The following is a 16,775-nucleotide window of genomic DNA, read 5'->3' as shown; positions in this document are numbered from 1 at the left end:
CGCGTACCACAAAAAAAAAAAAAAAAAAAAAAAAAAAAAAAAAAAAATCATAACATTCTCTCCAGTCCCCTGCAGATCAGAGTCTGGGCTCCTGTGCCACCCTAGCCTCATTGTGCCCTGCTTTCCCATCACTCGCCGTGGTCTACACCAGGGGTCAGCAAACTTTTCCTAAGCAGTGCCACACAGTAAATATTTTAGTTTCTATGAGCCATATGGTCTGATGGAGCGAGAAAGCATTCCCACAAACACATAAATGCGTGTGTCCCAATGGGACTCTATTATGGACGCTGCAGTTTACGTTTCCTGCAATGTTCATGTGTCAGAAAATTGTTTTTTCTAGTATTTAAATGTTCTTAGCTTGTGAGCTATACAAAACAGGCCGGAGGCTGGATTTGGCCCAGGGGGCAGAGTCAAGCCACACTGGTCTTTTTTCAATTCCTGGAGGAAACCAAGTTTCTTCGCAGGTGTTCCCTGCCTGTTCCCCTCGTGTTTGGTAAACTCCTACTTCGAGTCTCCATTTAAATGTTTCTTTGTGAGGAAGCTGTCTGTGATCTCTGCAGACCAGGAGACATCTCTCTACTAATCACTGTCATATGACTTTTCCTTCACAGTAGTTAATAATTATAGCAAAAAATATAAGCATTTGTTTAACTATTAGCTTAAGGCTGCCCCCAATACAATGTCGGCTCTCTATGTTGGGGGGAAGGAGCCAGCTGCCATCACTGTGACAACCCCCAAATGTGCACAGGGCCTTTGCACAGGAAAGGTGCTTAGCAAATCTTTGCTGAATGAATGTCTTCTCTGTTTAAGATTACAAGTAATATACATGCATTAGTATACGATATTTGTTTTTCTCTTTCTGACTTACTTCACTCTGTATGACAGACTCTAGGTCCATCCACATCTCTACAAATCTCTGCGAATGACCCAATTTCGTTCCTTTTTATGGCTGAGTAATATTCCATTGTATACACATGTGCCATATCTTCTTTATCCATTCCTCTGTTGAGAGACGCTTAGGTTGTTTCCATGTCCTGGCTATTGTAAATAGTGCTGCTGTGAACGTTGGGGTGCATGTGTCTTTTTGAATTACGGTTTTCTCTGGGTATATGCCCATATATGTGCAATCTAAAAAAATGGTATAGATGATGATCCTATTTGCAAAGCAGAAACAGAGACACAGACATAGAAAACAAATGTATGGATACCAAGGGGGGTAGGGTGGGATTGAATTGAGAGATGGAGATTGACATATATACACTATTGATACTACATATAAAATAGATACCTAATGAGAACCTACTGTAGAGCACGGGGAACTCTATTCAATGCTCTGCGGTGACCTAAATGGAAGGAAATCCAAAAAAGAGGGGATATATGTATACGTATAGCTGATTCACTTTGCTGTACAGTAGAAACTAACACAACATTGTAAAGCAACTATACTCCAATTAAAAAAAAAAAGATTACAAGTAACACAGGGGCAGAGATCAGGTTGTGAAGACAAAGCAAATGGAAATGACGTGCCAGATGGGAGGCTCTCTCCATCTACCATCTACGTGAGCAAGAAAGACTTGACTGGGCAGAGCAGTTAAGGAAAGGAAAGAATGGATGCAAGAAAGCAGTTCATCAGGGCAGGCGACTAAGTGAATTGGGGGGAGGGGAAGTAGGTAGGAAAAGAAAGACATATTCTTATCCAAAGATATGAAACAATTTAGACTGAAGTGTGTTATAAAGGTTCAACTAGCCCTGCGGTCTGTCCGCACACTATGGGTGAGCCTCCAGCCTAGAGTAGAAGGCAGGCTGCTCTTGCAGGCCTCAGCACTAGAGCGCAGAATCAGGTCACGGCGTCTGAACGGCAAACCATGGGGACCAAATGCTGGGAGAAGAGATGCCAGGCACAGGTCAGGGAGACAGCATGGAAGGTTTTAAGGCCAAGGGTGAGTCACAAAGGCACAAGACTGGACTTCAACAATCCCTAAGATTTGGAGTGTTTCTGGTCTTCTGAAAAAAATCTAAATACTTTCACTCAGGGGGAAAAAAAGGCACTCTGTGCTTTAAACATAAATAAAATATTCTTTATGATAAACATCCTTGTCCCTATGAAATGGGGAAAGGTTGATTCTGTCCCAGTTACACATTTACGAAAACTTGGGCTGAACTGTTAAGGGGCCCTGGCCAACGTCCAGTTTTTCTCTGGACTGCTTGCTAGACGTGTTCTCAAGGTATCTGCTCATGGCAGGTTATCATGTGGGCCACAGGCTTTTGAGTAAACCTGTACTTGTATTTCCCCTGGCAATATTTATGTTTCATTAAGGACACTGACACGGCTCAGCGGGAATCATCATTTTTACAGTAGAAGTTGCAGTATTCTTTGAAGGGTCTTGGTGGAGCTTTTGCCTTCTCCCCCTATGGGCGTACACACACTCACTCACACTCACGCATGCCAGGCAGGACTCTGGCACTTCTGAAATGGCTGAAGTGAGAATACCATGGCTTTAGAGACACGCCGACTTCTGAAAGCTTCAAAACCTCTTTGACCTGTTTTATATGTTCTAAAGACACAACTTTGGTTCAGAATAAACATAATACAGCAGGAGCGATACAAAGTGGTAACAATATAAAAATATCTGTCATGATCGTTCTTTTTCGTTCTAAAAATTCCAAGAATGCACAAAATATAATTTACAAACTCTTAGATTATGCTGTCTCATTTTATAAGCATTTATCTTCCTTATTTGGTAGCTATGCAGGATTGTCAGCAGGAATACATTTGAGTTTTCTGGCAGTAAGTCACCATAGCTATAAATAGCCATTAAGAGTCAAAGCTACTATCAGTGATTCTGGACAAAATTACAATAATTAGATAATTATTCACATTTAATAACAAATTTTTGAAAGATCCACAGGCATAAATATTAAGAACCAGTTTGTAGGAGTCTCAAATGTGTTTCTGAGAAATTCTTTAAGCTAGTTACACATGGAAAAAACCCTGCAAAAGGGGTTCAAGTAATTTGGTATGCTGAAAGGAAAGTATCACCACCCTTCAATCTATCACCTATCAGCCGTTTCTTCCTTAAAAATGTACCATTAAAGGGGCTTCCCTGGTGGCGCAGTGGTTGCGCGTCCGCCTGCCGATGCAGGGGAACCGGGTTCGCGCCCCGGTCTGGGAGGATCCCACATGCCGCGGAGCGGCTGGGCCCGTGAGCCATGGCCGCTGAGCCTGCGCGTCCGGAGCCTGTGCTCCGCACCGGGAGAGGCCACAGCAGAGGGAGGCCCGCATACCACAAAAAAAAAAAAAAAAAATGTACCATTAAATAGTACTAAAATCTGGTACCTCAAAAAGAATTTTCTAACAGATGATAATATCAGACTCAGCCAACTCCCATGAACTTAAGGTACAAATAATTGCTTTCTCTACTGAGCAAGATTCCTGAAGGAGAAAAATAATTATTTTAGTAGTTATCATTCTTTTCTTTGGATCTTTGGATGTGTGTCCTACTTTGGAATGTTGGGCAAGTAATGTGTGTGTGTGTGTGTGTGTGTGTGTGTGTGTGTGTGTGTGTGTGTGTGTGTGTGTGTGTGTGTGTGTGTGGAGAGGGGAGTGTAGAGCTGGGGGATTCGAATGAGAAAAACAGTTTCCCTGATGGTACCAATGTCACAACAATGTAGCACCATCTTGTGGGCAGAGGAGGTAACTGCCATCCTAAATTATAGAAGCTGCATTTCATTCCTTCAAAATGGATCAGGATTAGTAGTTTTTATGGGTTATGTTTTAACTAGAATCTTTTATTAAGTGGCACAAGGTAAAGTAATGTGTAACTAAAAGAACCCCTCTATTCTCAGAAATAGAAAAGGCAAATAGTACAATCCAGGAATAATATAAACCTAGCAAAAATAGTAAAATATATTCAATTTGCGCTGAATAAATGCAAGGTATTAGCCAAGCAACGTTTGAGAAGAAGAAAAATCTCGGGAATCCTGAGATATTTTATTTAATCACTCTCCCATGAAGATGAAAGAATCACTGGAATGATTTCATTGTTTCCCCCAAGTTTATTTTCCATCAGTTTCTAATTAGCTCCCCCATCCAAAGTTTTGCAAGGAAATCAATAAATATTAATTACAGTAACACAGTCACAATGCAGATAGAAGAATGCTGATACAGCTCAGGACTGGAGAAGAAAACTCACACTGAGTGCCTCTCTGAATTTTTCTATCGTCTATATTGAAAGCAGAAGCCTCGTCACAAAGAAAATATTTTAAATTATGTCTGACATATCAGACGGTCCAGTGAATGGCCCTTCAAGTTACACTTTGGCTAAAAGCAAATATTAGAAAAGAACCTGGAAAAGTACCTTTTTTGTTCCCAGACAGGGCGAAGGTAAAATGAATTAAGGACCCATTGCCTGTTCTCACCTCATCAAAACACATAATCAATAATGTATACTGTGTACTCCTGACTACCCCATTCCAGCAATTTTCTGATCAGTTGAGGACTTCTGCCATAACCTAAAAGATCACAGTATGCTGCAAGGCTTCTAGGATTTTGCGGTAAGTATTTTTGCAAGACAATGTATACATACTTTATATAAAACAAAACTGTTGTTACTGTTATTTAAATCAAATTTCCACACCATTACCAAACATCTCAGGAAAACACTAGAATCCATGAAGAGCACTCTGAGATGTAATACATATAGAGAGAGAGACACAGAGAGAGGTAGAAACAGATATATAGACCTTACTGCACATTCTATACAGGTGCAGCCAGCTCTTAGTTCTGTCACTGTCCTTCCCTGTTAGAAAGAACTGCAAAACACAGGCAGACATCTGGTGTCCCCTTAAGCAAAGTATAACACATAACATCAAAGAACTTAATTTCGTGAACTAACGTATGTTTGCTCTTTTGTATTCTGTTTAGTTTCTCCTAACACGTATTCCTTCTATGTTATTGTCACAATGGTTTAAAAATATTTTTAAAAGTTTCCCTAGAATTACTGGTTCGTTCTCATACCTCAATGATTTTGATCCCTCAGATGAAAGTGGGCGTGTAACCGAGACACTAGATACACTTTGCTGAGGGTGTGAATAGCAACCTTAGTGTGCCAGATCACAGCCCCGCGATCCTTGTGGAAGCAATGACTTAGTGACAAAACCTAAGTATGTTCAGATTTTAAAAGGTAATTGCAGCCAAACAGTTGTGATGACTAATGAAAAGTTGGCTTAAATTACAATTTAAAAATATACCTCTGTTCTTTAGGTTCAAAACTTTGATCTGGTTAAAAAATTAGGTACTAAGATTGTTTTAAGTTAAATGTTCAATTTGACTTTTTTTTCCCCAAATAAAATGAAATCCTAACTGTTGTATAATGTTAAATACATAGATAAATAATCAGCTCTTTGCTGCTAACTGACCTTGCATTTGTACCTTCTAATTTATTCCACTTTTCTTGCTAATACGATTAGAGACAAGAAGCTTGCCATAGATAGGGTGAAAGAAATCATTTCTTCATTGTTTTCATGTGTCTTAATTGTTTACACGTTTTGAGTAAGACAGTTCTGTGCTGGATTTTCACCATGCCGAGTGATGCTGGTTCAGTGCAATCAGCTAAAGAGAAATTAATTCTGCTTTGATTTCCAAAGGAGTAAATCAATGTCTCCACTAACAGGAGAGGATGCTTGGAGTGGGAAGTGCAGCGCCCAGTGGCCTGCGATGCACTCCCTCCCTAGGCTGTTTCACCCGTGAAAACTCATTAGGTCACTACTGTGACCACGAACGGAAGCAAGAGATGAAGATCTCATTCATTTGATGCTTTAAAATCTCACTCCCCCAGTTCTGATGAAACAAAGAAGCGGACGGGAGGGATGTGACCACCCGAGTCTTAGGGAACATGGGGACAAGATCGTACCTGAAGGTAAACTGATCCGACGCCCGTCTTTGAGCTTTAGGCGGCTCCTCTTAAACTTGCCCTTCCTCTTCTTGACGTTGGGCCTCTCCTGGCTCAGCTGGAAGATGAGGATGTTGAGCTCGCGTTCCAGCACGTCGATCTCCCGCGCGGCCAGCTGCTGTTCCCGCCGCCTGAGCAGCTCCTCCTGGGACTTCTGCTGCAGGGCGGCCCGCGTCAGCTCCTCCTCCCGGGACCGCAGCTCCTGCCGCAGGGGACAGCGTCACCGTCACCTCGGGCTGCCGCGTCCCGCGCAGCTCCACCGCCCGCCCGCTGCAGGTCCCCCGGACCGCGCCCCCTGCAGCCAAGGCGGGCCGCGCTGGACCTCAGCACATCAGGGACTCACACAAGCCTCCCTCTGGCCCTTCTAGGTTTTTTTTGTTTCATGGTCCTGGGGGTGTTTTTTTAGGGGGGGCGGGGCGGGGGGGGCAGATTGGCTTATTTAATTGATGGCTCCTGTTTAATTAGGGGCCATGAGCATCATTAAGTGGCAGGTTTTGAGCCTTACCATGTGGTTTCTCAGATTTGCCCTTCTTCGTGGAATGTTCTTTATGAAATTTTTACCCACCTTTTTCCAAGCCCAACTCAAAGAAGGCAGATAAGCATCCCCTGCGGCTGAGGCACAGCGGGCTCACCCTGTGACGCGGGCAGGCTGCACCTCATCCACAGGGACGCACCTGGCCACAACGTCAGGTGTGAGGAGCGTCCAGCTGTGGGCCCCAGGTCCCATCCCATCTGCCCTTCTGGTTTTACGGCCCGAAAAGAGTCATCACACTTTGTTATCGTCCCTGGCTTGTACAATCACCTGACACGTAAGATGTACATCAACACACAGCGACCAAGTACCGATGTGAAAGTCCCATTTAAAATGAAAGCCAGGGCTTCCCTGGTGGCGCAGTGGTTGAGAGTCCGCCTGCCGATGCAGGGGACGTGGGTTCGTGCCCCGGTCCGGGAGGATCCCACGTGCCGCGGAGCGGCTGGGCCCGTGAGCCATGGCCGCTGAGCCTGCGCGTCCGGAGCCTGTGCTCCGCAACGGGAGAGGCCGCAGCAGTGAGAGAAAGCTTGACTAACTAAAGGATAGTTCTTCTTGTCACAAAGACTGTGGTGATTCCGATGTCTTTCCTTAGGGTATTTAAGAATTTGCTTAGGGAATTAACACACCGTGGTGGAGAGGTTAAGGGGAAAAACAAAGCCAACGTGGCAGGGGTCAGGTGAAGGCCCGTCAGAAATGAACGCGCAACATCGCTAAAATGATAAGCTGCTGGAAAATACAGTCAGTACACAGAGAACTTATCAGGATCCCACGGATGGATGGAAACTGTCACTTTATACACAGATATCATGAATTAGCTAACAAAAGTCCCTCTGTCGTGATACTGACTGATTAAAATGTAACTTCCTCTCGGTTTTGGTTTTAGAATGATTGAACTTGTAAGAAATAGAAAATCTATGAAGAATACTTTTATTCATATTACAGAAAATTTATTCAGTAGTAAAACTGAGAACTCTATTGTTTTTAATCTACATCCGCATTATTTCATTTCTGTAGTGTTCCGTCCTTTACCAGAGACATAAATATTCCTTTCTGTGCTGAACTGCTTTCTTTTCCAGACTAGCCTGCCATAAATCAAGCACTCCCATAGAAAGCAAGGCATCTGCAAACTTTTAGCTCCACTGCTCCAGACACACTTAATCTTAGGATATCCTAATGCCAAAAACTTTGTGAGAAACTCCGCCTTCTCAGGCGGAGCTTTGGGCTGTGAGCTTTGAGAGCTATGAGCATGGTGTGAACATGTCACACGTTATACAAGCAGGCCGCTTTCCAGAGGCCACCTCAAAAGTACTGATGTGTGAAGAAACAGTGCAAGACAGAGGCTCATGGAAGGGACGAGAGCTGGGCCATGGGACTGGAGTCATAAAGGAAAATAAACGCGGAGGGCCATCCTCCCACAGACAAATATGATAATATCAAGAAGAAAAGGAGAGCCCTAAAAATAAAGGTTCTTTATTCAGATCAAACCAATTCTGAACTTACGGTAATTCTACCAAAGTGGACCGAAATTCACCTCTGAAACATTATTTTTTCTAAACAAACTTCATAAACAAAATGGCAGGAGAAATGATTTTCTTAAGACGAACTGATATTCAAATTACTTCTGCCAATAAATATCAGCTGATTTTTATAGAGGAGAACAGTGTTTCTTCATTACATTGTGCCAGATATAAATGACTATTTATTACTTGAAAAGAAAAAAAAGAAAATGTTACCTGTTAAAAAAAATTCTGGAATCCATTATTTAACTGGTGGCTTTCTTCAACCAGTTTGTCCAAGTTGGAGATTTTACTGTAGTGTATTTGGGGACAGAGGCTCATTTCCAGTCAGCTTCTAATTTCTAACTCATTACCGTCTGCCCTTTTGTTAAGATATTACTTTTCAGTCGTGTAGATAACAATCCAATTAGCTATTGTGAAATGAAATGGCATGAGGAAGAGATAAAGGCAGTAAATTCACTTAGGCTTTTTGTGTTACTGCTACAGTAATTGCATAAGAAACCATTTTAAATTCCAGGTCCCAACCCAAAATGACTTTATTAAAAAAAAAAAAAAAAAAACCACTTGCCTAAGACTTCATAAGAGAAAAAAAGATCATCAAAGAGAAAGCAGCCAAAGTACTCTTCCTTCTGAATGAATTTTAAAACATTCAAAAGTGTGTTAAAAAAAAAAAAAGTCTGGGGTATTAGAAGCCCTTTGGATACTGTGAAATTATGAAGCACACAAAAACATTCTTTTGGTCGCTGAGATCACTCCTCAAGTACTACGTGTTTAATTGCTCGGCACAGGCCACTTAATAATGGAAAATCCAAATTCCTGGCAGTAGGTGTTAATCATTAACGGTGACAGGCCTTCGTACAGTGGTTCAAAGACAGGTGCACGCACCCAATGCACAGAGACAGACACACAGAGATAAGAAGCCAGGAATCTGGGGAGGAACCGGTATCTATGGAGGCTACAGTTTACTGAATAACACAGCACAGCCAAGTCACTGACCATTAATTCCAAGTCTGACGCCTCCTACCTTAAGCAATCAGTGAACAAGAAAGGGAGATAGAGCACAGTCTACTGTGCTTTTGACTCCATCAAAAAAGATGCAATTAGAAACCTTGGGGGAAAAAAAAAAGGACTATATATTCTTTAATTGTAAATCACAGGCTCACAAGATACCATAAATGCTGTACTTCAAAAAGCACTGCACAGAAATCACGTAAAAAGAAAAAGTAAAGATACCACTAGAACGAAAGTGAATCCAAAGAACAACAAAGAAACTACTTCTAAGACTTCAAAATGGAGAAAGAGGGGTCATCCATTCTTGAAGCATGCTTTTTTTGATTTTTACACCACATATGATAAGAATTAACTACTCACTGAATGTGCCTCTATCCTACAGTTTCATAAATAATTATCAAGAATTAAAATTAAAATAAGAGTTTAAAATAATAGTTATTAATAACATTGCTTCCACACTTAAAATTCTGTGATTTCAAGTTTTATCCTTCCTCCAAGTCCTCTCCCATTCCCAAATGTTTTTACTTCTGTTATCAAACATCTAATTTTAGGATTCCTGAAAACCATTTGGAGAGGTATATAAAAACAAAACAAAACAAAAACCAGACTCTTTCCTCTGTCATTTTAGGTCAACGAAATGCATTAAAGTATCTAAAAAACATATGAATAATATCACTGATAGTAATCCTTCAAAGAACTGCAGGATTTAAAAAGTAATGGGCTCAGTCCTTTTCCAGTATGACTACGGCTCAGAGCCCCGTTTCCCAAACGCCCGGGCTGGGGATGGGTGCTGCCGGGAGCCTGCCTGGCTTCCAGCAAAGCCACCGCTTCCTCTGCTGTCAGGCTAGCACTGTTAGCGCCTACGAAGAGGCACGCAGGCTCTGAGCCCCGGGGGGACCTCACTCATGCAAGCCCACACCACCCCAAGGGACCGAGACAGCATCTCTGTGACACTTCACTGTGGGAGGTGCTGGCAGAACGGTCTTGGTCAGCAAGTGGCAGAGCCCCAAGCCCAACGAGACGGCCTGGCTGGAGCCCTCGGTCTGAACCACTTCTCTAGACTGCTGGAGATTCCGGCATTCTGCTAAAGACGTAATATAACGAGGGGGCAGGGCCGGCCATAGGTTTGTAGACGTCCATACAGTCACCCCTGTGGTCTGCCTGAATTCCTGGAGGGCAGGGAGCAGAACAGCTGAAGCAGAGTCCACTGCACTGTGGACCACCGGCTCAGCTCCAAGTGCTGGCAAGTTGTTGACTCAGAGACCAGATAGATCTTCATCCCTGGAGCATTCAGCCAAGAGGTCCTACTACTTCTGGTTGTTCTGAAAACAACCTGAAACACACTTCCTCCCTCACCTGCTGGAAGGTCCTTCCAGCAGCGAGGACAGCCCTGCGCTCCCCGCCCCTTTCTCTGTTCACTTCTCTTCTCTGTCGGCTCAGATGTGCAGGCTCCTCTCCCGCCTTCCCGCCGTCCACCTGGGGAAGCTCTTTAAAACATGGTGCCTATAATCAAACGTGATGCTCAGGATATGATCTGAACGGACTCAAACGGGACTGACTATTATTATATGAGCTCTATGTACTTATCAATGGGGTCAGGGTCTAAGGTTGCATTTGCCAGTTTTGAATTTTTAAACCCACAAAATACTGAAAAATCTAAGGAAGAGAGTGAATTACCTATAAGTCTGCTATTTGAAAAATATGGCTTACCAAAAAAAAAAAGAAAGAAAAAAAGGATTTTAGCAGCTCACAGATTTCTCCCTAACCTTTATTTTTAATTTTAACTTAATTAGTTAAAATTATGAAATATTTAAAATATACTACGATTAGAGAGAATAGCAAATACCCATGCACTTACTATCAATATCTAATAGATGCGAAATTTTTACCATATCTGTTTCAGGTCTGTTAAAGTCCTAGGCGCATCATACCTAATCCTATCCCCTCCCTCTTCAGATCCGCTGTCCTTAGTTGGTTTGTATCCTTCCCCTGTCTATACTTTCAGTCTTTTTGTACATTTGAACAGTATTATTGTTTTTTTTTAAGTACTTGATCCATCACTACCATTTTCTTTTTGTTTTTAATTAATTAACTTATTTATTTATTTATTTTGGCTGCGTTGGGTCTTCGTTGCTGTGTGCGGGGTTTCTTTAGCTGCGGCGAGCGGGGGTTACTCTTTGTTGCGGTGCACAGGCTTCTCATTGTGGTGGCTTCTCTTGTTGCGGAACACGGGCTCTAGTTATTTATTTATTTATTTTGGCTGCGTTGGGTCTTCGTTGCTGTGTGCGGGGTTTCTTTAGCTGCGGCGAGCGGGGGTTACTCTTTGTTGCGGTGCACAGGCTTCTCATTGTGGTGGCTTCTCTTGTTGCGGAACACGGGCTCTAGGCACATGGGCTCAGTAGTTGTGACTTGCGGGCTCTAGAGCGCAGGCTCAGTAGTTGTAGCGCACGGGCTTAGTGGGTCCGCGGCATGTGGGATCTTCCCGGACTAGGGCTCGAACTCGTGTCCCCTATGTTGGCAGGCGGATTCTTAACCACTGCACCACCAAGGAAGTCCCTGAATAGTATTGTTTTATGTGGTTTTATAAATTTACACAATGTGATTATCCTTCTGCAACCGCTTTTTCTGCCCGGTATTATGCCTGAGACTTACTCATGTTGAAACATACAGCTGGAGTTTATTCATCTTAAGTACTGTACAGATTTCCACTACATGAATATACAATAGTTTAGGCACCTATTCCCCTATTAATGGATATTGGGGTTGTTTCCAGTTTTTCACTATTACAAACAATACTTCAGAGTGAATAACCTTAATTTCTTTGTGCATACGTGTGGGAGTTTCTCAAGATTATATAACCAGAAGTTAAACAGCTGAGTCGTCTACCTCTTTTATAGCATAAGATTCAAAGACGGACTCATGGCATTTTTCCACTTTTAAATTCCCTTTTCACTTAAAAATATGACAATAAAATAATAATTGCTAATATCTCTTACCTATTAAAATACATATTAGGAACATGTTAAGAAGCTTTACTTAGGTATTTATTGTATTTACTGAATGTCTACCATGGGCCAAGTACTTTGTTCAGTGCTATGGATGAACACGACCAAGAATGAAACAGTATAGTTCCTGAACTTAACTAGCAGAAAAGGCAGACCAAGGACACATAAAGACGCAGATAATAATAAAGTATGACTCAGCGTGGGCATGATAAGGGAGGCGCAGGACACTGTGACACACTTTACGTGGTACAAGAGGATAAGGGAAGGGAGCTCTGGGAGCCTCAGAATGAAGAAGCAGCACCAGTGAGGAGGGGATAAAAGCCAGGGCGGGGTCGGAGGAAAGAATATACACAAAGGCCAAAAGTCAGGAGCGTGGCGTTAAGGGAACTTGAAGGAATTCAGCCTGGCTGGAGAAAAAGTGAGGTCAAATATGGAAGGACAAGGAAGTTAATGAGGAAAAGGAATTGGCCACTGAAGGTCTCTGTCACAGAGAAGACCACATCTTCAAGACCTTTGAGACTGGGTACCTAAGAGAACAGTAATCTCATTATTACACAAAGGAAGCAGAAGGAGGGAAGGCAGAGGGGGAGTGAGGAGAGGTTCTGACTTCAGTGGTTGGTTGGAAAGTGTTGCCAAGATAGTACATCAAGCCCCTTTTAAAAACTTGTCAACAAGATCCAGATCCCTAGCCTGGCAGTCAAGGACCACGCAAGGATACTCCGACTGCCATATCCATCTGCGTAGCCCAGCGCTCTAACACTCTTCCCAGCACACAGCAGACATTTAATATGTTTGCTGGAAGGAAATTCTAACATTGAAACTCAGAAAAATTTCCCCAAAGACAAGCTCTTAAACTGTATTTTTTTTCCAGTGAACAATTTGCCCTCTGGGGAATGCCTATGACATACATTTTATTCATTCCCAATTCAGCCTGACAACAGTAGAAGTAAGCTGCTCGTGGATAGAATTTGGGCATATGATATCTTGGCTTCATGCACAGAAGTATATACAGTAGCTCAAGGAATGTTTATGCATATGTATTCAAACCACATCTTTTCATTCCCTCTTTTGCCCTTTCCTCTGCCCTTAGGTCGGCTATAGGCCTTCAGTATTACAATCAACGTGAAAGTCTAGTGGCATAAAGGAGAGCCATACTACATAAGTCAAGGTAATTTAACATGGGAGAAGGATTCAGCTATGTCATAATCCCATGTTTCCATGACGTATACTGGAATAAGCAAATGGACTCTTTATTTAGCAAAGCATTACTGCCTACTGAAAAAGAATTCTATTTTAGAATCACAAATATATGAGGTATAAAAATTCCTTCCTGGACAATTACATGGCTTTGTAAAGGTTATCAATAACCTGCAATGTTGCATTGTTTTTTTTTTTTTTTTTTTTTTGGTGGTACGCGGGCCTCTCACTGTTGTGGCCTCTCCTGTTGCAGAGCACAGGCTCCGGAAGCACAGGCTCAGTGGCCATGGCTCACGGGCCCAGCCGCTCCGCAGCACGTGGGATCTTCCCGGACCGGGGCACGAACCCGCGTCCCCTGCATCGGCAGGCGGACTCTCAACCACTGCGCCACCAGGGAAGCCCTGCAATGTTGTATTTTAGCCCAGACATTTGTTGCCAAGTACAAGAGAAGAATTTAACCTACTGAACAATTATACACCTCAGACAACCGGAATAAACCTTGAGTCATCAAAATGTTCAAGTATTACAAAACTATCTTTTAAGAAGTAAGTACTCCCTAATACTTACTTACTATGCGTGAAGCCTAGTACCATGCCCTGAACTTGGGGTCTTTAGTGACAGCTGACAGTTAGTTGTCACCAGGAACTCACTTTACAACTGCCTTTCAATTAAGTGTGTTTCTGCTTCTCCTACTTCACACTTTGTATGTGGTTAATATATATGCAGCTTCAGCACATTTAACATTCAGGTTTATTGTTTTTCTTCTTCTTAAAATACATAAACCAACCAGAGCTTCACTCATCATATTAAGAAATTCAAAAATTATACAACTTCCCAGCTTCTCCAACAAAGCAATGCCTTGGAGAGAAAAGGGCGGGGGGAAAGGAGGAGGGACTGGCATAAAAGAAGCTTTAAAAGACCTAACTAAAAACATGAAGCCCTCATTTAAATTCTGATTGGCACCAACCAACTAGAAGAAGACATCTTTGAGGCAAACTGTGACACTTGGGTATGGAGTATCACACGGTATCAAGGAATTACTTATTTTTTTAAGATAATAATGGCAAGAAAGATATTTTAAAAATTCCTACCAGTTAGAGATGCATATTGAAGCATTTAAAGGTAAAATGACGAGAGTCTAGGTTTTAAGTTAAAATACTGCAGTTAAAAAAATGATAATGGGAAAAAGAAATGAACAAAATGACAAAATACTGACAATTACTGAAGCTGGTTAACGCATACTAAGCGTTTAGTATGCCACTCTCTCTCCTTTTTAAAAAATTTTTTTACGTTTGAAAATTCCTCTAATTAAGGCTTGTTTGTTTTCCAATTATATGTTTTGAGTACAGTTCTGTTTCGTTTTGTTTTGCCTGGAAGGAAAGAATCAACAAGTCTGAAAATATTTTAACATAATGCTGACAGTGGTTCTTGACTCAAGTTTTCCACAATCTCCATAAGTGTGAGCACATTATGCAATTAATATATATCACTCACCTTTTCCTTTGTTCTCAACTCATCAAACATTTGTTGAATTTCCAGTTTCCAGTCATCTTGCATGGAATGAAAAGATTCTTGAGGCATTTCAGTCATAACTGCCTTTTCAATTGCAGTCAATTGTTCAAGAATTAAGGCAAATGATGGACGAATATGAGGGTCCTGTTGCCAGCATTCTAAAATAAACAAGAATCACAGTAAGTCCATTTCTCAGCGCAGTTCAGATTATCAGCCCATGTTGACTGTGTCTGCTGAAGATTTTAAACATCAATTGATAATGATTTTGCAAATTTTATTTTATACAGTGTCTGTGTTAGCAGCCTGTGTAATAATTACTATTAGACGAGGCTCTTGTATTCTGCATTATTTGACATTAGTATGTGGATGTGTGTTTTCTCTGCCTTACCATGTACCATGAACTCTGTCCACTTAAGCTGCCCTGGCCACATGACTTACAGATACAGAGTTCTATAACTCAACCCAAGAAAACCAAAGTCTCTAAAATGTTACAGTCACAAGAGAGGTTCTAAGAAACAGTCTAATAAGTAAGGTAACTTGCTGCTTACAAAAAGAGTTACTTAACAATTTTTAAAAGGTAAGACCAAAATAGATAAGGTCATGGCAAAACCATGTCAGTTAAGACTGTAAAACATTTTTGATCATTAGGTAGAATTAAAAATGGCACATATGGAGCCAATTCAATATTGTCTTTGAACTCTGCTAGTGTATTTGATGAAAAGTTTATTACCATTCAACTGAATTTTGTATAAATGAGTCACTATTAAAGTGGATTGTTTTTAAGTTACTTAGTTCATCAAAACTTTACCTGACATCTTAGATCAAAGACATGGTTTCTAATTCTTAAAACAGTATAATCTAAAATCGATTGAAAATTAGAATCACAGAAAATACCTTTTTGGTTAAAAAAATATACAGATATTCTAATGAGCAATTCCCCTCACCCCCACAGACACACAAAAACAGAGATGCCCAAATACCTTTCATAAGCTTGGCAAATGGCTCAGGGCAGGTGGAAGGAATGGGCAAAGTGAGCTTATTGACTGCCACCCCGTAGGCCACAGCAAGACCGTCAATGCCACGATAGGGGACCTCTCCCGTGAGCAGTTCCCACAGCACCACTCCATAGCTGGAAGGCAGAGTTTTCATAAAGTTAAACGGGGTCTTTTCCTCATGACACAGTCGGTGGGAGAAGCGTATCAGTGCCTTCATCCAGCTCCTAATGAGAATCTTCTCTTCCAACAAAGCCCATATGGACCCTTATCCCAACACGAGGGGCGGGTTCTTCCATTTAACGTTCCAAACGCATGCAAACACACTCCTTCCCGAAATCGGTTATGCCTTCACTACAGGAAATGAAACTACTTAACGGATAGGAAAGCTTAGGAGAAGTACACGATTCAATTAAATAGGGTCCAGAAGCAGGACACACTTGAAGAGCAATGTGGTTGTTCTGATGTTTGTCTTTCTGTCTCATTTTTTCCACACCTACTGAGGATCTTCAGGACACTGAAGATTCCAGCCCCATATTACTCACCACAGGACTGAAATCGAATCATGCTAACTACTTTTTTTTTTTTTTAAGATTTTTTTGATGTGGACCATTTTTAAAGTCTTTATTGAGTTTGTTACAGTATTGCTTCTGTTTTATGTTTTGGTGTTTTGGCCTCGAGGCATGTGGGAATCTTAGCTCCACGACCAGGGATCGAACCCACACCTCCTGCATTGGAAGGCCAAGTCTTAACCACTGGACCGCCAGGGAAGTCCCATGCTAACTGTTTTAAAATAGGTTTTTGAAATTGTTTCTTTCTGCCTCTCCCTTTATATTTAGGAGATGTGTTACTAATGTTTCCACCTAATGCCTAACAGTAATGGACAAAGAAATCCTGTGGGTTTTCCTGAGCCTGCTGGGAGGACATAACAGGTCTTCTTTGTAATGGAGGAAGGTGAAGTGAAAGGAGAATAAACAAAGAACAACTGCAGCTGCCATGCTCTCCAAAGCATCAGCAGAAGTGACGCAGGTTCACTGCTGCTTCAAGTTAAGGGCAAA

At 41.7% G+C, this 16,775-nt stretch overlaps 1 protein-coding gene and 1 long non-coding RNA gene across 9 annotated transcripts in view; one reads left to right on the top strand and one right to left on the bottom strand.

Moving 5' to 3' along the window:
- Nucleotides 1-16,775, bottom strand: part of MAP3K21 (mitogen-activated protein kinase kinase kinase 21) — a 51,086-nt gene that overhangs the window by 13,049 nt on the left and 21,262 nt on the right. The window contains exons 3-5 of the mRNA XM_024115735.2: nt 15,706-15,854; nt 14,708-14,883; nt 5,913-6,153 (exon numbers count right to left, since the gene is read on the bottom strand). Of these exons, the coding sequence (XP_023971503.1) occupies nt 5,913-6,153; nt 14,708-14,883; nt 15,706-15,854 (566 nt within the window). The remainder of the gene's footprint in view (nt 1-5,912; nt 6,154-14,707; nt 14,884-15,705; nt 15,855-16,775) is intronic.
- Nucleotides 1-16,775, top strand: part of LOC114484492 (uncharacterized) — an 80,383-nt gene that overhangs the window by 52,262 nt on the left and 11,346 nt on the right. For 4 of the 8 annotated variants that reach the window (XR_008616098.1, XR_008616099.1, XR_008616093.1 and 1 more), the window contains 3 exons: nt 4,374-4,554; nt 13,107-13,330; nt 13,467-13,758. The exons of 1 other annotated variant lie outside the window; for it this stretch is intronic. This is a non-coding gene — a long non-coding RNA (uncharacterized lncRNA). Of the gene's footprint in view, nt 1-4,373; nt 4,555-5,039; nt 5,808-13,106; nt 13,331-13,466; nt 13,759-16,775 lie in introns of those variants that run through there. 3 more of the 8 variants (XR_008616094.1, XR_008616100.1, XR_008616096.1) reach the window with 3 other exon arrangements.

The sequence above is a fragment of the Physeter macrocephalus genome, chromosome 20, assembly GCF_002837175.3.
Source record: "Physeter macrocephalus isolate SW-GA chromosome 20, ASM283717v5, whole genome shotgun sequence".
NCBI classification, from domain to species: Eukaryota; Metazoa; Chordata; class Mammalia; order Artiodactyla; family Physeteridae; genus Physeter; species Physeter macrocephalus.
Note: the sequence above shows the minus strand (reverse complement) of the source record. Positions and strands in the feature narration are given on the sequence as shown.